This window comes from Eschscholzia californica, unplaced genomic scaffold, assembly GCF_041429995.1.
Source record: "Eschscholzia californica isolate CP2 unplaced genomic scaffold, dmEscCali1.0.p SCAF_5, whole genome shotgun sequence".
NCBI classification, from domain to species: Eukaryota; Viridiplantae; Streptophyta; class Magnoliopsida; order Ranunculales; family Papaveraceae; genus Eschscholzia; species Eschscholzia californica.
The window spans coordinates 46,219,022-46,243,193 of NW_028238472.1; the positions used below are offsets into that span (position 1 = coordinate 46,219,022).

A 24,172-nucleotide genomic window follows, 5' to 3' on the forward strand; every position below is an offset into this window, starting at 1 on the left:
GGAGAGAGAAGAGGCAATGGTGGTCAAAATGGTGGTGGTGGGAAGTTGTGGTGGCCATGGTGATAGAGAGGATGAAGATTAAGGGACAATGTTTGATCAAGTTACTTTCTGGGATAAAAGATAATATTCCTCCGAGAATGTACAGATACCGTGGATTCCCTAAAAAATTTATTCTTCGGGGATTATTCTTTATGCCCCAAAGCCGCGACCTTAATTTAACAACGTTTGAGTTAACTTAACGTCGTTAGATTCCCTAGACGTATTTAGTTAGTTTCGTACTTCCATTTTTTATTGCTCCTTTTGATATAATGACCAATAATTTATATTTAATTACATTATTTACAACTTCAATCCAAAATTTTAGGGTGAGCAAAATAAACCAAGCAAAACCAATCTTAACTGATATAGTTTGGTTTGGTGGCATTTTGAACAGTGACATAGAAATCCAAATCAACGACATAATTTTCCCTCGACTTAGGACACAAATTAAGAATAATTCTAAATTTGTTTAAAATTTTCCTTGCTAGATCATTTCCAACTTAACACAACTGCACAAGCTTGCCCGAAAAAAAAGAAAAAAAATTAGATTCTAAAAATCTCAAAAGATAATCCCAAATGTTCAAAATTGTCTTCGAAATATGGGTTAGTCCCAAACCCGGTGGAAAACTAAACCTCTTACAACTCCAATAAAGGGTTTTTGGCGAATTTCTTGTATTTTGTTACATCAAGTAGGTGGGATTGTTAATCAACTACATGAATATAATTACTTTTAGTAAAATTCAACTATGCAATGATGGCCTCTTAGAGTAAAAACTAATACAACAAATGTAACAGTAACTACATGATATGAAGACAAGATAGGATACCCAACTGCATGTACATAAATGTCACATGTCTGCCAACTATATCTATGACATGATAGTATGATACAAAAGAAATGATCACATGATAGTAACTTGTAACTTAATTCCATATAACCTATTAATCTTATTTGTTTTTTCTATTGGTTTCATTCAAAATGTTAATATTGCTCTTTAATTTCGATGTATCAAAATCAATGACCCAATATTCCTTAAAAAAGATCCGTTATAACAAGGTTGACAGAAGCAAAAAAATGAGATATATCGGATAGGGTGAGACGTGGCACAAGAAGGTGGGGTGTACTGACCATTTGCAGAGATAATGTATAAACTGCAGGGGCGAAAATTTAGTACAAATAATAATTCACTTAAGAGGAGCCTAATACTCCGTATGTTTTTAGATTTTGTACTAATCAACACGGGTCACTCTAGAGTTATGACTTCGCCTTTGACAAAATAGCATTGTAGTAGTACCACCAAGTTGCCTTATGTGGTCAGAATCGAAGGTTTCGAAATCGTAGTCTGTCTTTTCTTTCTAGCCTCAGTTTTCGCTCTATAAAACGAATACTGTACTGTTTTAGGAAGAAAATGTAAGAAGTCTGAGTTTTTCATACCTTATAATGGAGAAGATAACAACACCTGAATCCACTGTCATTCCCACCACATCAAGGAAAAAACTTGCAGGCAAATATTGGTTCGACCATTCATGTATACTTGACATGGATAACTTCATCAAGAACATATCAAGTCTTCAAGAAAAAGGAGTTAGACCTGACTTGATTTCATCCATTGTTTCAAATTATGCATCAAAATGGCTTCCTGATCTTCTAATAGAAGAACAAAATAAGAATTTAACTAGTCTTGAAGGATCACCTGAGAGTATTACAAGTTTATGGATGAAGAAGAGATTCTTTGTTGAAACTTTAGTTGGAGTTCTTCCAGCTGAGAAAGATTCTGTTCCATGTAATTTCCTGTTACGACTTCTTAGAGCAGCTAATATGGTTGGAGTTGAGATGAATTACAAAGATGAGCTCGAAAAACGAATTTCATGGCAACTTGATCAAGCTTCATTGAAAGAGTTGATGATACCTGCTTTTAGCCATACATGTGAAACTCTTTTAGATATTGAACTTGTTGTTCGATTACTAAAAATGTTTGTGAACTTAGATGAAAGATTTAAGAGTGGTTCTTCTATGACTAAGGTTTCGAAGTTGGTTGATTCTTACCTTGCTGAAGCTGCCATTGATGCTAATTTGACTATGTTGCAGTTCATTACACTTGCTGGTTCTCTTCCTAGCCATGCTCGTCTAACAGATGACAGGTTGTATCGAGCTATCGATACTTATCTCAAAGTAAGTAACTTTCTCTTTTCTGTATTAGAAATGAATATTTACCTTCCAGGAAAAGGAACAAACAGCAAAAAGAGAAAAAAGTCTCAATCTTAACCTGCTCAAAATAAAAATGAAGGCGAGAAAAATCTTTACCTGTTTGCATTTATAAAAGGAAAATGAAGAGCTTGGTTGTTTAGTCTTTACAAATTGAAGCGATAGAAAGGCTCGGTTCTTTACCTACTAAAAAAAGAGGAGGTAACAATAATGAAGGCTCATTTACTATGTTAGTTATTTTAAGGATGAAAAATGGCACACCTTTGGAAGCGCCATTGTTTCGACTTTGAGTACTTTTACTGCATTGTGTTAGTAAAGATAATCAGTATTAATAATTCGTGGCATAAGCATTTTTTTCTTAAGAGTGGCGACAAACCTACTTTTTTTCCTTATCGTAGCAAGAAAATGAATCGGAAATTTCATGTACAAGACACTTAGTCCCACATTGCTTAGGAAACCTTCCAGACCTTGATTATAACACAACACCTTGTCTTATATACAGTTTTTAAGCATATCGTGAAGTGGAGCAACCCCAAGCTGTGATAAAAAACTAATTGATCTTTCTCAAAATGTAACTCTCACGGCCCATGTTTCTGGCAACAGGTGCATCCGGGTTTGTCAAAAGAAGAAAGGAAGACTCTATTTAGCTTAATTGACAGTCAGAAATTGTCAACTGAAGCAACATTTCATGCTGCACAAAATGAACGACTACCTGTTCGTGCAGTAATCCAAGTGTTGTACTCCGAGCAAACAAAGCTGAATAAACAATTTGAATGGAGTGGTTCTTTTAACGGATCTCGGACACCCAACTCTTTCCCTGACGCTTCTGTACGGTGCCCCTCAAAAAGAGACGTGCAAAATCATCAAATGGAGATAAAGAAATTGCGGGAAGATGTTCTTAGGCTTCAAAATCATTGTAACTCCATGCAAGGACAGATAGAAAAGCTCGTGGAGAGAAAGAAGAGCTTTTTGTGGAGGAGACTAGCTATTCCTCTATTCCAATCTGTCAATGTTGTCAGTCGAGTTGAAGAGAGTGAAAGTAATTATAAACCAGGGTTCGAGCGACAAACTCCATTGAACAAGGCAAAGCTCAAACGAACTCCTACAAGGTGGAGGAAATCCATGTCCTAAATAAGGGTGATCACTAATTATGTACCACTAAGTTAGATTCTATTATGTTCATCTAAATAATAAACAGTTTAATCTTCTTGTTTCATTTATTAATATATATATATATATATATATATATATATATATATAGAACTTGGTACATTCATGATACAATAAGAACTCGATATAACACCAAAGTTATAGCAAAGCTACAAAGATTCATAGTACATTCTATAAAAGCAAATTGGTCACACAAGTTAAATACAGAATAAACATTACCAGAAGTCTTTACACGAACAGAACCCATCCTTGAAATGATGAAACCGGTTTCTGTCCCGCAAAATAATCTCCCTGTCATAGATCTTGGAAATAAGTTTGGCTGCTGAATGACAATCACTACAAACACGAAGATTCTTCATTACACGAATCGGAGTACCTGGACTTGTACTTATAAGCCCAAAAGAGATTGCTAGTTTCTCGCTGTGCAAACTAAGGGCATTATCCTTTTCTTCCTCGTCCATATCTAATAATACTTCAGATTTGTTGGGTATATAGCCAGCTTCTTTCAAACGGCGAATCATGTCTTCGAGCATTTCGTATATTTCAGAGGATCGTGGGTGCAACTTATCACCTTTAAAGAATTCATGAACAATTCCATCGACCTCAATCGAACTGCAACCTGGGGGCTTTTTGATGTTCCTTTCTACCATGAGTTCTCTTGTTATTTTAGCCTTTTCCCACTTCCCTAATGAGCTATAGATATTAGACAATAACACATAAGTTCCGCCATTGTTCGGGTCAAGTTCTAAGAGTTGCTGACCAACTCTTTCTGCAACTTCAAGATTACCATGAATCCTGCAAGCACCAAGAAGGCCTCCAAGAACGAAGTAGTCTGGTTTCATGGGCATTTTTCGTATTAACTCCTCAGCTTCATTAATCCGCCCGGCTCGTCCTAATATATCAACCATACACCCATAATGTTCAATAGTAGGCTGAATTCCGTACAAATTTAACATCGAATCAAAATGTAAGTACCCTTCATCAACAAGGCCTGCGTGACTACAAGCGGCCAAGACACCGACAAAGGTAACCGCATCTGGTTTCACTCCAGATCTCTGCATGTTATCGAAAAATTCTAAAGCGTTCTCTCCCTTCCCACACATAGCTAGACCAACAATCATTGCCGTCCAAGTCATAATATCTTTTTGAGGCATCTCATCGAAAACTTCTAATGCCCTTTCTACACTCCCGCACTTTGTATACATGTCCACTAGTGCGGTTCCTAGGGCTACATCGATCTCAATGTTTTCTTTCTTAATGTAGGCGTGTAACCATAAACCAAGCTCGAGAGTGCCTAAATGGGTACATACAAGTAATAAGCTCACCATAGTAACCTTATCAGCTTTAATGCCTTTGATTTGCATTTCACGAAATAATGATAAAGCTTCCTCATAATCACTATCTTCGACATGTCCATTTATCATAATATTCCAATGAAATAAATTCTTTTTAGGAATCTTGTCGAATAATGCCCGAGCAAGTGAGAAGCAACCGCACTTACAATAAACATCCATAAGAGCTGTGCTAAGAACTATACTAAACCCAATTCCATTCTCATCCATATACTTGTGAATTAATTTCGCTACCTCCAAATTCCTAGCTCTAGAACAAGCGGCTAAGACATTCAATAAAGTAACATCATTGGGCTTCACATTTTCATGCTCCATCCTCTGAAAAAGCTCAAGAGCTTCAATTGGTTGACCCCACTGAGTATAAACATCAATCATAGTTGCCCATGAAACTATACTTCTCTCAGTCATTTTATCAAACACAGTTCGAGCAGATTTTAAACTCCCACATTTCGAATACATATCCATCAATGTGTTCTGAATATAAGAATCCGACGAAAACCCAAGTTTTGTCGAATGACAATGTAATTGTTTCCCTAAGTTCAGATCCCCACAAGACTTAAACAAAGAAGGGAAGGTAAAATTGTCAGGAAATAAACCATTTTCGACCATTTCTCGATAGAAAAGGATGGCATTTTGGTGAGAGTTTTTGTTGGTGAAACCTCTGATTATAGAGTTGCAGATGAATGAAGTGGGATTGGGAATTTGGGTAAAGACAAGAAGGGCATAATGAAGGCTACCAGATTCTTCAAGAGCACAGAAAGCTATAAGTTTTCCGGCGAAGAAGACGTGGGAGATGAGATCTGTTCTGATCATTTGGGCATGGATTTGTTTAAGCTCAGACATGTTTGAGCATTTATCGAGTAAAACAAGACATGGGTGTGAGTGAATTGAGTTGCTGCTCTTCTCTTTGGTGGTGGTGGAGGTGGTGGTGGAGGTGGCGTTGGTGGTGATTTTCACCGGAGTCTTTTCAGAGAGTAAGGGTGGTCTAAGGTTGTGCAAGGACAGTGAAGCAACCATAGCTACTAGGTTAGTTATTTCTGTTGAGGGAGTTTTCAGTTCAAACAACCCGTCAACCTTTTTGCTCTTTGGACCAAGCAAATATACACACCCTCTCTTAAGCTTTAAGCACCTCATTGTATTGGGCCACACAACCACAGGCCCGACAATTTCTTCTTCGGAACATAGTTAAATAAGAAACTCAAGTTGTCTGCCCAGTTGGTAAGTGCATATACTCCGCAATGCGGAAGTCTCAGGTCCGATCCTATGGAAGTACAAATCTAGGAATATTGAACTCAGGTTCTTATCACATCGATACGATGTGATAAGCACGATAACTGCCGAAATACTACTGTGGGCTTTAGGCCATTTAATTTTATCGGGCTTTTGACCAGTAGTATTTCGGCAGTTATCGTGCTTATCACATCGTATCGATGTATCAATGCCTTTGTATTTACCGTTGTAGTCAATATTCGAAAAAAAAAACTCAGGTTCTCACTTCTGCCATGGAGAGTTGTTTATGTCATAATTATTAGTTTTTTCTAGAGAGAGAAAGTGAATTTTGATATCCTTCGTTCTAATATTATTAGTGACCATAAAAACTAGGGTTTGATGTTCTACGCGAAGGATGTTTAAAATTTTGATGTCTATTAGTTGATTTTTTTTTTCCTGGTTTTGGATCTATTCACACTTGCAAATTACGTTTGGGAATTTCATGAACCAGTTTGTGAGCTTTTGCGAAACTAATTTGCAAGATTGACAGACTAATTTTGCAGAATTTGAACCGGGTTTACAAACCCATTTTGCATTTGCAGACACACTTTACGATTGCAAAATTAAATCCAGTATGCAAAACACTAAAAAAGAGGAAAGAAAAACTGCCGCTTTTCTGTTTTTGTTTTAGAAAAAAATTGTTTAAAGTGGATCTTGGTAGGAAGATCATGAAAAATCCTTTCTAAACGTATAAGTTTTATCGACATTGGATCGTACTCCATACCATCCCTGAGTGCCTATAGAACTTCTCATATAAAAAGGGTGTAAGTAACAGACCCATTAATAATCTTTAGAAATTATTATTAACACACAAAAAGAAGTTAACGACTTATCTTCTCGCTGAGCTAAAACCCTTGGAACAAATTACAGGCTCAGTTTCTCCGAAAATGGCGGTATCTGCTAAAACCCCTCCAAATTCTCTCCCACATGACCTTATCTATCCTCACAACTCAAAACCCCACTTACCCAAAACCCTAAAACTCTCCCAAAACCCTACCCACCTCCAAATATTATTCAAAAGAAGCAGAGAAATCTCTGCTCTTCATAGTAATTCCCTTGACAATTTCACAAATTTGAACTCAGAAATTTGCCAACTTTGTTGTCAAGGAAAACTAGAAGAAGCTCTTAAACATTTAGATTCCATTGATGAATCCACCAGAATCCCCATTGAAGAAGAAACTTACATTTCATTGCTAAAGCTCTGTGAATCGAAACGAGCTACCCATGAAGGAGCTGAAGTTTATGATAGAATCTCAAAATCAGTTACCCTTTTGAGTGTTCGATTAGGTAATGCTTTGTTAAGTATGTTTATAAGGTTTGGGAATTTACTTGATGCTTGGTTTGTGTTTGGTAAAATGGAAGAAAGAGATGTTTTTTCATGGAATGTTATATTGGGTGGATATGCTAAAACTGGTTTCTTTGATGAAGCTTTGAATTTATATCATCAAATGTTGTGGGTAGGTGTTAAACCAGATGTTTATACTTTTCCTTGTGTTTTGAGGATTTGTGGAGGAATTCCTGATTTAGGTAGAGGTAAAGAAATTCATGTTCATGTAATTAGGTTTGGGTTTGAATCAAATGTAGATGTAATTAATGCCTTGATAACTATGTATGTAAAATGTAGAGATGTTTATAGTGCACGTTTGATTTTCGATAAAATGCCGAAGCGAGATAGGATTTCATGGAATGCAATGATTTCCGGGTACTTTGAAAACGAAGAGTTTTTGGAAGGACTAGGTTTGTTCTTGTTGATGCGTAATCTTCCGATTGACCCGGATTTGATGACACTGACTAGTGTAATAGCTGCATCGGGGAGTCTTGGTGATGATAAATTAGGAAGACAATTTCATGGGTACATTACGAAAGTGGGTTTCGGGGTTGATGTTTCGGTGAATAATTCTTTAGTTCAAATGTATGCTAGTGTTGGGGAATTAGGAGAAGCTGATAAATTGTTTCATAGAATGGAAGTAAAGGATGTTGTATCGTGGACGGCAATGATATGTGGTTATGAAAAGAATGGATTGCCTAATAAAGCTGTAGAAACTTACGAACAAATGGAGGCCGAGGGTGTGACTCCAGATGAGATCGCACTTGCCAGTGTTCTATCTGCCTGTTCTTGTTTAGGTAGTCTCGGTACAGGTATTAAGCTTCATGAATATGCTAATAAAACAAGGCTTATTGAGTATACCATAGTTAGAAACACACTTATTGAAATGTATTCTAAATGTAGGTTAATTGATAAAGCTCTAGAAGTTTTCAAACAAATACCTGAAAAGAATGTTATATCTTGGACTTCGATAATCTTTGGGTTACGGACCAATAACCGAAGTCTCGAGGCATTAACATTCTTTCGGCAAATGAAGCGCAGTTTAAAGCCCAATTTAGTTACCTTGGTTGCTGCTGTATCTGCATGTGCTAGACTAGGAGCTTTGATGTGTGGGAAAGAAATTCATGCTCATATCTTAAGGATTGGGTTTGATTTTGAGAAATTCTTATCAAATTCACTTCTTGATATGTATGTAAGGTGTGGAAGGATGGATTATGCATTAATCCTTTTCGAACACGAAGAAAAAGATGTTTCGTCATGGAATATTTTACTAACCGGATATGCTAGACGAGGAGATGGAAAACTTGCTTCTGATCTTTTCAACCGAATGATCGATGAAGGGGTGAATCCTGATGAAATTACGTTTCTTGCTTTGTTATGCTCTTGTAGTAAATCCGGGATGGTGAATGAAGGTTTGGGGTATTTTAACAGCATGAAAAGTCAGTACTTTGTTACTCCTAATCTGAAACACTATGCATGTGTGGTGGATTTACTTGGCCGTGCATCTTTTCTTGATAAAGCTCTTGAGTTTATAGAGGAAATGCCTATAAAGCCAGATGCCGCTGTTTGGGGAGCTCTATTAAATGCTTGCAGAATCCACAAACAAGTCGAGCTTGGAGAAGTTGCAGCTAGATCTCTCTTTCAGTTGGATACCCAAAGTTTAGGATATTATGTACTTCTATGTAATCTTTATGCTGAAAGTGGTAAGTGGAATGAAGTTGCTAGAGTGAGAAAGATGATGCAAGAGAATGGGTTAACTATTGATCCTGGGTGTTGTTGGGTAGAAGTCAAAGGAAGCTTTCACGCCTTCCTCAGTGGGGATGAATCTCATCCTCAGATGAAGGAGATAAAAGCTGTTTTAGAAGGTTTAGATGAGAGAATGAAAACTGCAGGTCTTGAAACTCCTAGTAGTAGATTATCAGACAAAGTTGAAGCTTCAAAAGCAGATGTCTTGTGTGGTCATAGTGAGCGATTTGCCATTGGTTTTGCACTGATAAATTCTGTTCCTGGAATGCCAATTCGGGTGACAAAGAACCTTTACATGTGTGAAAGTTGTCATATTTCAGTTAAATTCATCTCTACAGTTGTTCGTCGAGAGATAACAGTTCGGGATACTAAAAAGTTTCACCACTTCAAAGATGGAATATGTTCCTGTGGAGATTAGGATATCAGAGAAGAATAGGCATGTAGTAAAAAATGAAGGTACATCACCTTTCCAAATTTACTTATTTGGAGCTTCATAAAAATAATATTACAACACTTTATAATTGAGAATAGTAGATTAGTGTTACTTGTTACATCTTTGACTCTTTTGCTAATACAATGCTTCTTTCCTTTGTTTTACTTGCAAACCCATCTACCTAAATTTGAATAAATCTCTATGTTACATGTTATAACGAAGTAAGAACAACCTAGAAAAGCAATAATGAAAATAAACAATTGCACGGGAACACAAAAGATTATGTGGTTCGCTCGTAAAACCTGCTCCTCGGTGAACGATGGCACGATGATTTCACTATGTAGGAAAAACGAGGTTACTAAGATTTCTCAAGAACTTCTGAATATAAATAACCACAACCCTGGCACTTTGTACCTCCGTGGTGCCTTTCTAAAACCAAATCACATAACAACTCCCAATACGTTGGTAACAGCCCTTTATAGACTAGAGTAACATAACGTAAATGGGTAGAATAAGGTAAGTCAGTCTGGTAAAAAATTGGCCGTGGGGTTCTCCCCTGGACCCCACCTGAACAATGGGGCCCCGTCGATGGTCAAGTCATATTCAAGACACATTTTTATACGTAATCTCTGTTATTTTTAAATTAGAAATACTTGGTTAATTGACAAGAAGGATTTTATTCTTAATGATCTTGAATGTTGTTTTAATTCGGCATGCAAGAATCTGCAATTCACTCTTAAATTGTAGGTATTTCGTATTGTTTTTGTTTGCGTAACTCCATATGCTCATACAAGTCTTTGTTCATGCCGTGTTTTTCACATAAATTCTTGATTTTTATCTTCATTTATTTATGTGATTCTAGTTCTTCAATCTGAAACTTAGTTATCATGTCGTCGTTCTTTGTGGAGTAGGTTTTACGACCGAACCCCGTAATCTCTTGTGTTCTTGTGTGTGATTGATTATCTCGATCGTTCCTTTTCTGGTTTCTTGTGGAATGTGGTTTGTTATAACAATATTATATTGGTATCGTATCCTAACAGGATAATTGTTGCCTACTAATGAAACCCTTCAATTTTGGATACAGATATCAAATATTGGACATGACTTCTTTATTATGTAAGATGGGAAAACTTTCAGCTCTGGATGCTCAGTAGCAATTGTCGAATCATATTTCTGTAAGTCTATTTCCTGGCTTTTTATCTTTCAACTCTTTTTCAAAAAAGCCTTTGTATGATCATTCAAATTCTCGAAAAATTTCAGATCACTTTTGTTTGAAAACCTTGAACCTTGAATACCGGAACGCAATAATGTCGTACAGGTTTAATAAATTAGGGCTGGCATCGCTTTGCGAATATTGAAATTCGAAAACCTTGGTTTGAATGAGCAAAAACTTTCTCTTTATCTGATTATGTAGTTCAATTCTGCATTTGGTGGGGAGAAGTAGACAAGCTCACTATCATGTTCTCTAGGTTGAATTATTGAATCACGCGGTACCCACTAGTCGTTATATGGATAAGGATTGAACTATATTGTATATATATATATATATAATAGATAATACTTATATCGAGCTGAATCGACGAATCATTGGTCAGGGTAATCTGACGAAAATGGGGAATTCAACAATTTCGTGCAAGTCGATGGTGCTTAATTTGCAGATGGTTGGGCAATGATGCCAACTATTTTGCCCTAGAGTCATCTCCATGTCGGCTGATTTAGGAACACAAAGAAGAAAAAGCTCGACTCAGTGTAAGGTATGTGTTCCTTCTCTCTTTTGTCTCTTTTGGTTTATCTTGTTAAAAAACAAAAAGTATGAAATGGAAATTGGAGATTTGGTTAATCGGAGTCAGATTACATCCTGTTTGTTTTCACTTTCATTTTCGACTTGCAAAATCTGACGTTTGAAAACGCCTGATTCAGAACTTTTATTTGTGTCCAATAGATTAGAGTCTCATTGCACACGACTATATAGGCGTAGCTTGAGATCACTATGTGGATAGACGTATTTTTTCTTTTTCCTTGAAAATTGTGTGGTGAAAAGATAAGGATTTTTTTCCACAAAGAAATGTTTTCGAAGAAGATTTTGAGAAGCAGCTCAACAAATGCATTTGAGAGCTATTTTACGTCAGCTAAAATATAACCCTTGAAGTGTTTCGTCGATTCTTCAGTGAGCAACACCACAAATGGTGTACCTTGGCTAATTTGGCTGCATTTCGAGCTCAATTCTACTTGGAACCAGAGGTGACAGAGAACATAACAGGTACTAACTTCCACTTAAAATGGACTTTACTTGAATCTCATCATAGTATTATACAAAATTATCATTCAAAATGAATTAAATATTTGATATTGAATTTTCACCAGGTTATACCTAGTGGATATGTATAGGTTAAGTTATTTTTTCTATGATTTTTTTTTTTTTACTTTTTAATGCTGTAAGATTTTGAAACAAATCTTCTGCTCCAGTGTGTGCTTCAGTTAAAAAATAAGTAGATTATGGGTTACTGGTTTAGTCATAATTTATTGGAAAATAAATACAAGTAATTTGTTATAGACCTTTAGCCTTGTTGAGATTGAAGTCATAAATTGTGCTTAAAACCAAAAACCAAACTCTCATTTGGTAAATTTTGCCGAGTAGAAATGCGATAATTGATATGTTTGTATATATGTCAATTAGTCTTTTTATTATCTATGGCCGGCGCTACGAGAAACAAAACGGGTAGAAAAATTTCAAAGGGAAATTTGTGATTGTCAAATATTTTTGGGAACAAAATCTCTTTTTCTTCCTATCTCCAGCTACCAATTCTAGCCACCCCCTCTGGCCTTCGCTTCCCACCAATAGTACAGTACCACCATCATTTTTTTCTCTCTTATCTCCCTCTCTAAAATCTCTCTCGGATTTCTCTCTTTTGGATTTCTCTTTCTCTCGCATCTCTCTCTCTCTCTCGCAGCTAGAACTTAGGGTTTCAAACTAGAAAGGGGAAAGAGATGAGAGAGAGAGACATTCATACATAGAGAGATCTGAGAACTAGAACAACTCGTCGTTTTAGTCTTCATAAGTGTCTAGTAGTTCGATTTGGCCTTCAAGGCCAAAAAGATTTCAACTTTTTCTAGAATTATCCTTAGGAGCACCTTCTCTAGACTTGTCTGGTAAACCAGACCTGTAAGGATCTGGACTCTAGATCCAGACGAATCTTTAAAGGTCTGGTTTACTAGACTTCTGACAAAAGGGAGGAGCCCTTTTGCCTGACAGTGAGAGAGGGGGAGAGAAGAGAAGTATAAGAGAGGAAGGAAAAGAAGAAATTAGGAGAAAGAGGGTTGGTGATGGTGGTCAGTGGTCTTCTGGAGTAGAAGAAGAAATCATTTTTTTTAGAGTTGAAGGTCGTTGATAAAGGTTGTTGGCCGACGACCTTCTGTCGGAGAAGAATGGTAAGGTGGCGAGAGGAAGAGATGAGATGAGGTGGAGGAGAACAGGGGAGTTGAGGTGGGTATCCATGCTTTAACATTTTTTTGGGTCATTTTAGTCCACAAAGGTTATTTTGCTCGGCGCCGGACTAAACAGTCCACCCCCTTCAACAAGTTGCTTATTTACGCCCTTACTTGAAAATAGATTATCATTAAGAAAGTAATATAGATGTAAACTGCCTAAATAACTTAATTTTGTGATGGAATTTTATACGTAAAAATAATTATAAACTAGTAAAACTATCACTTATACTAATTTATGATTTGTGATCAACCAGTCTTGTTTAAGAGGTTCCCCGAACGTTGAAGCAGAAGTCTAACTAAATTGATGTGGCAAGTTTAGTTTGACCAAAAAAATGTTTAGCTTTGTTTGTTACAGTCTCTTGGATCCACTTTTGCTCGAAAATGATACAGAAGGTTACAAAAGTATACCTACCTCAGACCTAAACAGGAAACCGTTCATCGAGAGTGAAAAAATCCATCGAGAGAGATGACTTGAAATTGGAAATGATAGCCGATGCAAGAAAGATAAATTTGGTCTTTACAAAAGCATTATTCTAGTATCAAACTACACAACCAACTACAGAGTGTACCATATTTAGGGTTACCATATCAAACTACACAACCAACTCCAAGATGTACCAAATTAGGGTTACAATATCTTCCAAATTTAGGGGGTTACAACTTCTTCTAGTTATTGACACATGTTTCAGAATCTTCCCTAGAAAACCAACCACCACCAAAACAAGAATCAAGTTGTCTTAACTTAATCAACAAATATACAACAATCCCAACACCAAACCCTAAAGCAGCACTTGAACCAGTCAAAGAAACAGCAGCACAAACCAACATAACAAATGATTCTTCCTTACTATTCATATCCTTTGAAGCCATTGCTAATTCAATCCCAGAAAACAATAACAGAACACCCAATATCCCAATTGGAAATTGACCTAAAATCCTCACAAATGAATTCCCAAAAACAAGACCTAAAATCAATTTCCCAATCCCTAAATACAAAACTGATGATCCACTCCTACCTCCAAATCTATATTGTCCTGCTAATCCACCTGCTCCATGACAACAAGGCATAGCTCCAAACCAACACCCAATTAAATTCATAATTCCAACACTAATTGATACTGATTTAGCTGAAACTTCTCTTTCTGGAAATAAATCAGTTGATAATTTACAAACTGCAATCACTGAATTCAAAACTGATAATGGAATTTGGGGAATTGCAGCTCTAATAAACCCAATTTTCCAATCTTCCCAACTTATTTTAACAATTGAAATTTTTGATGGACCAAATTTCAGATCTTTAATAATTGAAACATCTCTCACAAAACAGAGTATAATCCCAAATAAAAAAACAATCAAAGCAGCTGGAATTGCTCTTAAAATTCTCAATCTTCTTCCTCGAGAATTCGAAGAATTCCTCAAATTTGATGAATTTGATGAATTTGAGGAAGTGGGTAGTCTTTTTTGTTCTGATTGATGATCAAATTTAGGGGTTTGAGATTGATTAACTTTATCATCATCATCATCACCAGACCCAGTAACTAAAATAACAAAAAACAGAGCAGAAAGAGCAAGAATCAATCCATCAAGACCAACCCAAGATCGAGAAGACCCAGATTTCCCAGTAATGAAATTTTGATTATAACGAATATATTTAATGGCTGAGAAAGCAAAAGCAAGACCTTGAGAAAGTTGAACACCACGAACAACAGGTAATGGTATAAATTTATAGAAGAAAGACATAAGTCCAGTAACACCAAGAATCAAAAGAACAGAAGCAGTTGAAATACCAGCAGCCATGATTTGAGGAATAGTAAGATGATTTTGAGATTCAGAAATAGCAACAGCAGCAATTGATTTCATGGGTTGAACAGGCATTGGAATACCAAATAGAAAACCAGTGATTATATTATAAAGAGCAGTGAAGATTAAAGTAGTACCTAAATCAAGATGATTAACTAATGAAAGAGCAAGAACAATTGGAATATAAGTACCCAAATCACCAACTGATCCACCAAGTTCTGACCAGATTGAATTTTTGAGTTTGAAATTGTTTCTCCATCTATTACTAGTTTGGTTGAGAAATGGGGTTGTGTTGTTGTTATCTGATGATGAATCCATTTTGTCAAGAGAGAGAGTGAGAGAAAGAGGGACTGTGAGAATTCTTGCTTTTGTAGAGAGGGAGAGAGAAAGAGATGAACTCTTGGGATTGATTGATTGATTGTTTTTCCTTTTCTATTGATAAAATAATAATGAAAGAAAGAATAAATGAATAATAAATTAGCTATTGGGAATCCTAAAGGGCATTTTTTTGTTAAGTGAAATAACCGTGCACGTATTTAGTTATCTATTTGTGACATAAGATAAGCAACATAAATCTATTTCCTTATGGATGGACTAATTCCATTTTGGCCTCTCAACAAAAAAAAAAAAAAATCTATTTTGGCCTCTCAACAAAAAAAAAAAAATCCATTTTGGCCTTTGAAACAAAAAAAAAGAAAAAAAGAAATCCATTTTGACCATTCCAATATAACCAACCACTTATTTTGGCATCCCCAATTGTTCCACCGTTTATTAACCCCTCACAGGTTGTTTTGAGGAACACTGGTTGTGCAATGTCTATGTTATTGATGGGAGATATTTTAAATGTTCGTATCATTCGTTTGGGACATTTCAAATGTCTTGAAATGTATGCGTTATTTGTTTAAGATACTTCAAATGTCACTTAATGTCTTTGTTATTCGCTTTGGATATTTCAAATGTCCCTCGTTGTTTGTTTTTCATTTGGAACACGAAATTACAAACATTTCAAGACAAGTTGGTTTTATAGACATTTTAGTGTAAATTTGGAGAGCTTTTGAAAATTCTCTTTGAAAAAAATGGGAGACCCATGTGGACATTTTGATAAGGAAGATAATAATATTTCCTCCCTGCGAGACTCTTGTATCCCAAGTTTATTAATTGCTTACGATCTTCGCCGATTGATATCTTAGATTGAATTCGGGCTTAAGTCGGGAAAGCATTAGGCACGCTTGTACCCACATATTTCAGGATTAAGGTATCGATCTTACTTCCACGGACCCCCTTGTCTTCTATGAAATCTTAGGACAAACCTGATCGTAATTAGAGCCACAACAAGGCCTAAGCGTCTAAGACACTCGTACTGACCCCACAACTCTAGGCTTAAGTGGTATAGTTCTTTCGGATTCTACCTCCCTGTTGACTTGACACAAGTTGACCTGTTGAGCTTCGGTATTTTTTTGACTTGTTGACCTTAAAAATCAACCGATGACCATTTTGAGATCATCACTGCCGGACTTCTTAGTGAAGGAGAAAGATAAGGTAAAGAAAGATGAGGTAGGTGAGATGACAACCTTAACCTAATTATCTAAATCCCTTCTTTTCCCTTTGCTTTGCCCGTAAAATACAAGTCCAACCGAACCCATTCACCCTGGTTATCCACTTCAATCTTCATCTTCCTTCTTCCTTCATGACACTTTAATTGACTTCTTTTCACTTTGTTCATTACACATTTCTTTGGTGAAATTATATTATAGTTTGCACTTTCTTCAATGTTTGGAATGTTTTTTGTCGTATTATGTTAGTTTGATTGTTTCTTTAGGTTTTTAGGGAGTATTGTCTTGACTTTATGTATCATATATTCATATTATGGTATTGTCTTGACTTTATGAACCAAACCATGATTAGTTTGCTAACTGTTTGAAAAATCATTAACCAAACCATAAGCGGTTTGCTAATGGATGACTCCAAAATACTAGATACTGAACCAACAAACACCCCTGACCATGGTAGTCGGAGGTGGTGGAAGTAAAGGAGGGAGAACATGTGATTTTTTTTTTTTTGTCGGTCATGGTAGTAAACTGGCAACCCTTGCGGCAAACTTGAATAAATGTGGTGGCAGGGGATTGGAGGAACAACATTTTTTTGGGATGTTTTAAAGGTGCCTCCCGTAAGTGTTACATAAGTGTTAACATAAATTCCAAAATCTTGAAGATCCTAGATTCGATCGTCAGAGGAGGTGGAATCCATAATTAATAGATTTGAATTATTAAAGTTATAGATAATGTAATAAGTTTGTCGAGCTCTAGGGCTCCTTCATGTTGTTGGGCTTTAGACCTCTTTCATTATTAGTTTAACTTCGACGGTTATCGTGCTTATCACATCTTCATGATGTATCAATGCACTTACATAAGTGTTAACACTTTAATACGGCGATTCCTTCTCCACAAATTTCCTATTTTGAGGGAGGCGCCTTTAACCCTTACAGGGTGCCCCTGTAAAATTGCTCAAGTCCTCGGATTGATTCTCTCTTATTTTTCCTCGTATATAACCTAATAACAAGTTCTTCAAGACTATTTTGTTTTTTCAAATCTCACAAAAAAAAGATGACGATAGATGATGAAAATTCAATATACGTAGGAGGTATTCCTTATGATTCAACTGAAGATAGCCTTCGCAAAGTTTTCGATATTTATGGAGCTGTTGTTGCTGTTAAGGTTTTATTCTCTTTTCTCATCTAGGGTTTACTTCCATTCCACATTTAGGGTTACTCTTTTCCTGATAATGCTGCCTAAACCTTTTTGACAAACAATTTTGTTCCTGTTCTCTACTTTAATTGATGAAGAAAACGTATTGGATTCTGGGGAGAGAGTAATTCACTTGTTTTTGAAGATTTTGATTCAAATTCAAAATTCTGTCTCTGAACTTAATCGAATCATGGTATAGTTATTGAATGAAATTGAAGTAAGAAATTTTGGGTGTTTGTTTGGTGAAAATGAAAATGAGATTATTTGCTTATTCTGTGTTTTACTTTCTGGGTGGTTATAAATTTATAATGATCAGGTAGAAGAGATTGCATAACCCTTTATTGATAGAAAAATCTTGCCCTAGGGTTTATTGAGGAAGAAGAACAGATTTGTTTTAAGGGTATTTAGTTATTACTATAGATCTGCTTAACTCTACAATTTAAATTCATCGAGGACTTATCTGACTTCGATATTTAATGAAGTTAATATTAATTTCTCATTTGTTGTTAGCTATTAGTTTAATAGGTACACCACCTCTTGCGGTGGTAGTGGTTGGACACCCACTTCGGAACCCGGACATCCCAAGTTCTATTCATAGTGGAAGTAGAAATCTGCGAGTTATTGAACTTCAGATAAATAAAGTAAAGGTAGGAATAAGTGGGCTTTAGGCCCCATAGGATGGCCATAAGGACCTTTACATGGCCTTTAGGGCCCAAGGCGTCTTTGATGATGGCTTATTCAATTCATGATGTAACCATGGCATGTAATGAATGTAACTCTAGAAAAACCGAAGGAAAAGGACATTGGTTTTGAAGTTCAATAGAACTTTATCAGTTTTGTTAGATACTTTTTGAACCTAATTCTATATTTTATTAAATCTAACTAGAAAAACCGAAGCAGAAGGAGATTGGTTTTGAAGAGGTTACGTGCTTATTAGATATTAGATGTCATATAGGAAGAACTTGAGTATTTATCCTAAGCCAGGAGATTCTTTTACCTGCATTCTCGTTTTACCTTGTAGATAATTAATGATCGTGGAATTGGAGGAAAATGCTATAGCTTCGTCACCTTTATGAATCCGAGATCTGCAGTTCATGCAATTAATGAAATGAATGGAAGGGTATGACTTATTTTTCATATCTCGAATCTGTTTAACTTTTTCGCTTTGTATTAGTTATTAATATATGCACAAAAGAAGATTTTTCAGTTGGATTTTGTGTCTTTTCTATACTCATAACATTGCGAACCTTTGAATTAGATGATTGGTGGGCGTGTAGTGAAAGTAAATGAAGTAAACAGCAGAGGTGGGAAATCTCAGTTTAATCGTGAAAAGGTTCATCGTGATTCTGGGAGGGACATGGGCTGGGAAAGGGGAAGAGAGCGAGAGAGAAATCAAGATTATGATAGGGAGCATTTTCGGGGTAGAAAGAACGATCAGTCTCGAGATCGTCACTTGGAAAATGAAACTAACTATGAACGTCCACACTCATACGATCGGATTAGAGACCATTCGCTTAGTCGAGATCGATTCCGTGATGGTAAGCATAATGAACCTGACTATGAGCGGTCACGATCACAATCACGTGATCGAATTACAGATCGTATGTTAGATCGAGATAGAGTTCAGGATCACGAGCAAAAAAGGATCAAGAGTCATGATCGAGAATGGGGAAAGGAGCATGGACTAGACTTAAACCGGGAAATAGAAGCTGATATGGGAGATCATGATAGAGAAGGCAGGGAACGAGATCAACTCTCAAAGAGTCAGAGCGGGTAAGCTCTTAACTTTATGCCTTTGTTGCTTGTCATTTCATAATTCTTAGTAGGTATAGCCTGTATTTGAATAACATTAAATAGGTACAAATGGTTGTAACTGCTATAATGGGGAAAAAATGCTTGTTATAAGGTTTTCTCTCAAAAATGATCATGGGAAAAAAACTAACAACAAAGGCTATGCCTGTTCAGATTTTAAGTACAAATGGTTATTGAGCGTCTCGAAATAGTTAAAACGAAAAAAGCATCGTTATTGCCACATGGACAAAAATGAGATTATTGAAGTACTGCTAAGAACTGACATTTTTCTTTAAATCTTTGTTTGATGAAATAGAATATGCTTAATGTATTCTTTAGCTTTATTATATTGTCAATTAGTATGGCCTTCTTGGTTGTGCTGATGCTCTTAACTGCTCGTCGATACTGTGTTTGTCTATCTCGACCCAGGATAAGCTCTTACGTGTCCAATAGATGGGCAAAGCTTTATCTTTTGCCTGCAATTGTTCATGGATGTGAATAATGTGATGTAATTATTACGTTGAACCTAGAGAAAACTAATTCGAGCCTATTGTAGTTTGTGAACTTGAGGCTGGTGCCGTAGAGAAGTATTTTTCGTTGATGGAGTACAGTATTTAGAAGTCTTATAATCGTAGGGGAGATTTGTTGTTTGGACCCCCTTTTACATAATTGACTTGCTGTTTGGACTCCCTTTTTCCAAAGTTGCACTTTGGACTCCCCTTTTCAAAAAAAAAGTTAAATATAACCATTCCAAAGTAGCAAAGACTATTTTGCCCTTCTTCTTCTCACTGCCATTACTCAAAATTAATAGAACAACAACTATAAGAATTAAGAACAAGCAGTAATCCTCCTATTTGCTTACTGCTATTACTCATCATCTTTTTAAATCTTCAAAATTAACATACCCATCACCACCCGAATCAACAATAATCATATTAACACAATCATGACCAATTCTCACCCAAAACCATCAAGACCATATGTAACTCACTTGCTGATATAAATCCATTCTTATCCTTATCATACATGTCAAATGCTACTTTTAGTTCTTTAAGTCCATTTTCACTTCCAGAATCACTATTTTGAATGAAAATCACAAATTCTATGAGATTTATGAATCCATCACCACTTTGTCAATTTCATCAGTCATTTTCTTCAACTTATCTGACCATGTGTTTTTACAACATCAACTAGTTCTCTTGATGATATCTTGCCATCTTTATGTGCATCAAATCAATCGAAATTTTTTCAACTTCGTCCAAATTTTCATAACTCACTGATGAGTATTCTTCTTCTTCTTGTAATTTTCTCTCTCTAACTGACTCTCTCTCTAAACTTGAGCTACATAAGTTTTTTTGCTAAGAGTTGAATAAGTTAGGGGGTCCAAATAGCAATATTGATTATACAAGGGTAAAGTGAGAATTTTTTAAAATATAACTTTAGAGACGGAATATTCTCGAAATATTCCATCAAAAGGGAGTCCAAAGTGCAACTTTGGAAAAAGGGAGTCCAAACAGCAAGTCAATTATAAGAAAGGGAGTCCAAACAGCAAATCTCCCATCGTAGGTTATTTGGATGAGTAATTAACGTTTGGTAAAAGAAGCATCAAATTCTAACTCTGTCAATATAAGTTGGCATTTCATGTATATATATGGAACTGATTATATGTTCGGTTATTCTATGCAGCTCTCATATAAGTGACAGACAGAGTAGAGAACTATCATCAAACTCTAGAGATGATGATGAAGAGGTAGAATATTAACATTTTATATGCATATTGACATTTGTTAGGGCTTACCTTACTCATCTCTTTTCTTAGCAGGTAAAGGAAAAATTAGATGTATCACTCCGAAGGCACCGAGAGCTTGAAAAAGAGGTTAAATCATTTTTTATATCTATTGTAAACTTGTACTTTACTTGCTACAAGGTTTGGAGCCCCGAGTGAGCTGAGGCCTGAGTGAACTAAGGAGCCATTTGGCTGGAAAGTAGGCTCAATAATCTCTAAGTTACTTGGCTGGAAACTGTGGTCAGCAATTATTTATACGTATAGACATAAATATGATATTTCTATGCAAAAATGAAAAGATATAGTTCTTTCTCACCAATGTGAAGTCCCACTGGGGATATGAAAACATAAAGACAAGGGGGGTGGTGATCAGGGGAGAACTCAGCCAAGTTCCCCAAACTCGGGACCCTCCACCACGAGCCTGATTTGACTCATGAGCCAATTAGATGAAGAGAAAAATGTATTGAAGAAAAATACCTTCATGTATGAGTTGGGGGCAGGGAAGGAATTCAGCCAAGTCCCCAAACTCGGTTAGGGTTACCCGCCTGGCGCAATCTGCCGTGTGAGCTCAACTACTTGGACTGAAAATGAAGTCTCATAGTCTTAAAGGTTATGTTTTTTTTTTTCAACTGCAAATTAATATATAATTTAAACAAAAGCAGAATATACTAAGGAAGAACTCCGAGAGAATTAAATTGTCGCGAACATAGCCTCTGCAATCATACCTTCTCTATAGTTGGAATTCTCTTGGACCCAGACAATGTGTTTACTGTTTAGGACCCGGATTTATTATATCCTCCGAACTGGAATCTCAAGGTCTTTCATGGAACAAGTATATAAGAACTTCTAGTAAGAACAAGGTCATGGGTGTATTAAATTCTCTGACTTCTGATGAGTACTGAATCTATGAACAATTCTAACATTTCATGCACATTTTTCCTGCTTTACTGTAACTTGTAGTCTATAATGAAGTGCGCCGTGCTTTAATTACATTGACAGGTTACTCAAATGGAAGAGAAGCTAGAAGAAAAATACCAACATGTTTCAGACTTAAAGAGCAAATCTCAGGTCATTTTTGTATTTCTTTTACGGGTTTTCTTTTGGACCCAGATACCTTGCTTATGTTTTATGCCCTAAGACTGAGTCATTTCATGGTACAGAAACTAGAGGAGGCATTAAATTCTGTGAGAAAGCTCACTACTCAGCGAGAACAGCAGTTAATAATGGTAATCTTTTTCTTCTTATTGTTAGAAATCGGACTTGCTGAGTATGACATGTCTGAATCTAAGTCACCTGAGTCTTACTTGTTTCGTTTAGTGGCACAATAGACTTGTTGATATTGAGAAGACAGTAATGCGGCTTCTGCCCTTGACTATATTTCGCAGGTAAAAAGATGTTTCCTCCAAGTGAAAGATTACACCGAAAAGCTTAAAAGTTCTGAACAAGAACTCCAGGTTACTCTCTTCCTATCATTTTAAAACAATCTAAAAATATTTATGGATGTAGGGTTGTGTTCGTTTTATTTTCTTCTTCTTGTCGGAATCTGATTCTAATTCTGTCTTATATGAATGAGTTGCTTGAGTCTAACCTGATTATCTCAGACGACACCGAAGCAATCTTTTCTTTTAATAAATAGTCTGAAATTTGAAGAGCCAAATGATGGCTTGATTCTATTTTTAAATCTGAATTCAACAAAGAACGAAGGCCACATGTAGTAAGAACTAAGAACGTTGAAATATGGCTGATTATGAAATTAACTTGCGCACCGTCCTTTTATGTGTACAGTCTCTTGTTAACAGTGCAATGATTGAATTTGACGATGGAGAGGACGCTGCAAACGAGGGTTGGTAAGCGGAATGATCAACATTGTAACAAGTTCATAAAAGAGAGGTAATATTTGAATGTCTGAACTTTATCTTTTATCAACTAATATGAACTTATTGACAAATGAGACTGAATTGCTAATTGTTCAAGATTATCTAAATTTTCTCCTATCTATGTTCTAAGTGATTGATGGGTTGGTCAGTGTTGAAAGATTTTATGATATTATCATTAGAAGAACTGCTTCTTTTGGGCTAATATATATATTTTTAAATATCTTATTGACTTGAAATCAATGGTAGGATTGACATTGTAAAGGAATAATATAAAGACCCATACGAATAAATAGATAAATTGAATTAATTGGATAACTACCCCCATCAAAGACATCTTAGGTCATGTAAAGACCCCCAAGGCCATGCCATGAAGTCCATCCCTACCTTTATTTTTTATACCTTTAGCACAAGTCAATAAATGATGCGTTTCCCATCTACCGTAAATCGAACCTGTGACCTCTAGGTTTTGGAGTAGATGCACAACTAGGTGGCCAAGAAGTTGGTGGTTGTCTATCAAACTTTTGAAGTCACTTTCGAAGATGATATTTGTAAAGCCATAGGTGACTGCAGTTATCAAGCCTTGAACAACAGAAGATTCTTCAATTCTAAAGCAGAGGAGCATATTTGTATAATTGTATCCATGGAACACCCGGCAAGAAGTCTCCTAATTGGTTACATATTGTCACCGAGCACTTTGCACCCACTGTTGTAAAAGTCCCGTCCACATGTACCTTCACTGTTGATTCCGGTGGAGCCGCGTATGTGTCATGGATTAAATGGCAGTTTTTCGTTTTACAGATTTTGGGCGATCGTTAGATTAGTGAAATCATGTTGAATCAATGTATTATCCTCTCTAGGCTAGAAGTAGTAGCATTAGATAACATTTTGTTGCATTCCTTCCACAACCTCCAAATCATTACGTACGTCTTAGAGAAAAGGGGCGAGCAGCACGCGGTTTCTGACCATTTCGGATCAAGCCGCAGCAAACCGATCAATGAGGATTTGTTCAAATCATTGGCCGAAGCTGACTGTTCAAACCTTGCTAAGGGACAAAGTGCTCAAGGGAAATTGAGAGAGATGTGCAAAGGGGAGAAGTGCTCGACAACAGAGAGAAACGGGAACGGAACTGTTTAGGGGTGGGAA

General features: G+C 36.2%; 5 protein-coding genes across 10 annotated transcripts; 3 read left to right on the forward strand and 2 right to left on the reverse strand.

The window, feature by feature from the left end:
• Positions 1-1,212: 1,212 nt before the first annotated feature.
• Positions 1,213-3,461, forward strand: LOC147539765 (Phototropic-responsive NPH3 family protein). Its single transcript, XM_086642656.1, has 2 exons — positions 1,213-2,212; positions 2,849-3,461. The coding sequence occupies exons 1-2, from the start codon at positions 1,481-1,483 to the stop codon at positions 3,374-3,376; spliced, it is 1,260 nt and encodes a 419-aa protein (XP_086498782.1). The 5' UTR covers positions 1,213-1,480; the 3' UTR covers positions 3,377-3,461.
• Positions 3,430-5,853, reverse strand: LOC147539766 (pentatricopeptide repeat-containing protein At5g06540-like). Of its 2 annotated transcripts, XM_086642654.1 has the most exons (2): positions 3,792-5,835; positions 3,430-3,706 (listed from the first exon to the last, which is right to left on the reverse strand). In XM_086642654.1, the coding sequence occupies exons 1-2, from the start codon at positions 5,782-5,784 to the stop codon at positions 3,519-3,521; spliced, it is 2,181 nt and encodes a 726-aa protein (XP_086498780.1). In that variant the 5' UTR covers positions 5,785-5,835; the 3' UTR covers positions 3,430-3,518. The 2 variants fall into 2 exon arrangements, with proteins under 2 accessions (XP_086498780.1, XP_086498781.1); XM_086642655.1 differs by having other exon boundaries at positions 3,522-5,853.
• A 783-nt stretch (positions 5,854-6,636) lies between these two features.
• Positions 6,637-12,095, forward strand: ECB2 (Tetratricopeptide repeat (TPR)-like superfamily protein). 4 transcript variants are annotated; one of them, XM_086641370.1, is made up of 5 exons: positions 6,825-9,565; positions 10,627-10,717; positions 10,861-11,032; positions 11,138-11,296; positions 11,711-12,095. In XM_086641370.1, exon 1 carries the CDS (start codon positions 6,924-6,926, stop codon positions 9,525-9,527), a length of 2,604 nt encoding a protein of 867 aa, XP_086497496.1. In that variant the 5' UTR covers positions 6,825-6,923; the 3' UTR covers positions 9,528-9,565; positions 10,627-10,717; positions 10,861-11,032; positions 11,138-11,296; positions 11,711-12,095. The 4 variants fall into 4 exon arrangements, with proteins under 4 accessions (XP_086497494.1, XP_086497496.1, XP_086497497.1 ...); XM_086641371.1 differs by having other exon boundaries at positions 10,957-11,045; positions 11,180-11,296; XM_086641369.1 differs by having other exon boundaries at positions 10,957-11,032.
• A 1,430-nt stretch (positions 12,096-13,525) lies between these two features.
• Positions 13,526-15,265, reverse strand: LOC147539768 (molybdate transporter 2-like). The gene has a single exon (XM_086641372.1). It carries the CDS (start codon positions 15,147-15,149, stop codon positions 13,698-13,700), a length of 1,452 nt encoding a protein of 483 aa, XP_086497498.1. The 5' UTR covers positions 15,150-15,265; the 3' UTR covers positions 13,526-13,697.
• Positions 15,266-17,290: 2,025 nt separating this feature from the next.
• LOC147539769 (uncharacterized) lies at positions 17,291-23,247 on the forward strand. 2 transcript variants are annotated; one of them, XM_086641170.1, is made up of 9 exons: positions 17,291-17,545; positions 18,597-18,695; positions 18,834-19,348; positions 21,053-21,116; positions 21,189-21,242; positions 22,152-22,220; positions 22,313-22,378; positions 22,538-22,606; positions 22,938-23,247. In XM_086641170.1, the coding sequence occupies exons 1-9, from the start codon at positions 17,435-17,437 to the stop codon at positions 23,001-23,003; spliced, it is 1,113 nt and encodes a 370-aa protein (XP_086497296.1). In that variant the 5' UTR covers positions 17,291-17,434; the 3' UTR covers positions 23,004-23,247. The 2 variants fall into 2 exon arrangements, with proteins under 2 accessions (XP_086497296.1, XP_086497295.1); XM_086641169.1 differs by having other exon boundaries at positions 17,380-17,545; positions 21,186-21,242.
• The last annotated feature ends 925 nt before the right edge of the window (positions 23,248-24,172 follow it).

Bases quoted from the DNA above. Each gene is read 5' to 3' on its own strand.
- LOC147539765 (XM_086642656.1), top strand. From the start codon at position 1,481: ATGGAGAAGATAACAACACCTGAATCCACTGTCATTCCCACCACATCA. The intron at 2,213-2,848 runs GTAAGTAACTTT...TTCTGGCAACAG, and splicing joins CTATCGATACTTATCTCAAA to GTGCATCCGGGTTTGTCAAA.
- LOC147539766 (XM_086642654.1), bottom strand. From the start codon at position 5,784: ATGGTTGCTTCACTGTCCTTGCACAACCTTAGACCACCCTTACTCTCT. The intron at 3,707-3,791 runs GTACTCCGATTC...GATCTATGACAG, and splicing joins GCTTATAAGTACAAGTCCAG to GGAGATTATTTTGCGGGACA.
- ECB2 (XM_086641368.1), top strand. From the start codon at position 6,924: ATGGCGGTATCTGCTAAAACCCCTCCAAATTCTCTCCCACATGACCTT.
- LOC147539768 (XM_086641372.1), bottom strand. From the start codon at position 15,149: ATGGATTCATCATCAGATAACAACAACACAACCCCATTTCTCAACCAA.
- LOC147539769 (XM_086641169.1), top strand. From the start codon at position 17,435: ATGACGATAGATGATGAAAATTCAATATACGTAGGAGGTATTCCTTAT. The intron at 18,696-18,833 runs GTATGACTTATT...CCTTTGAATTAG, and splicing joins TTAATGAAATGAATGGAAGG to ATGATTGGTGGGCGTGTAGT. The intron at 22,221-22,312 runs GTCATTTTTGTA...TTCATGGTACAG, and splicing joins ACTTAAAGAGCAAATCTCAG to AAACTAGAGGAGGCATTAAA.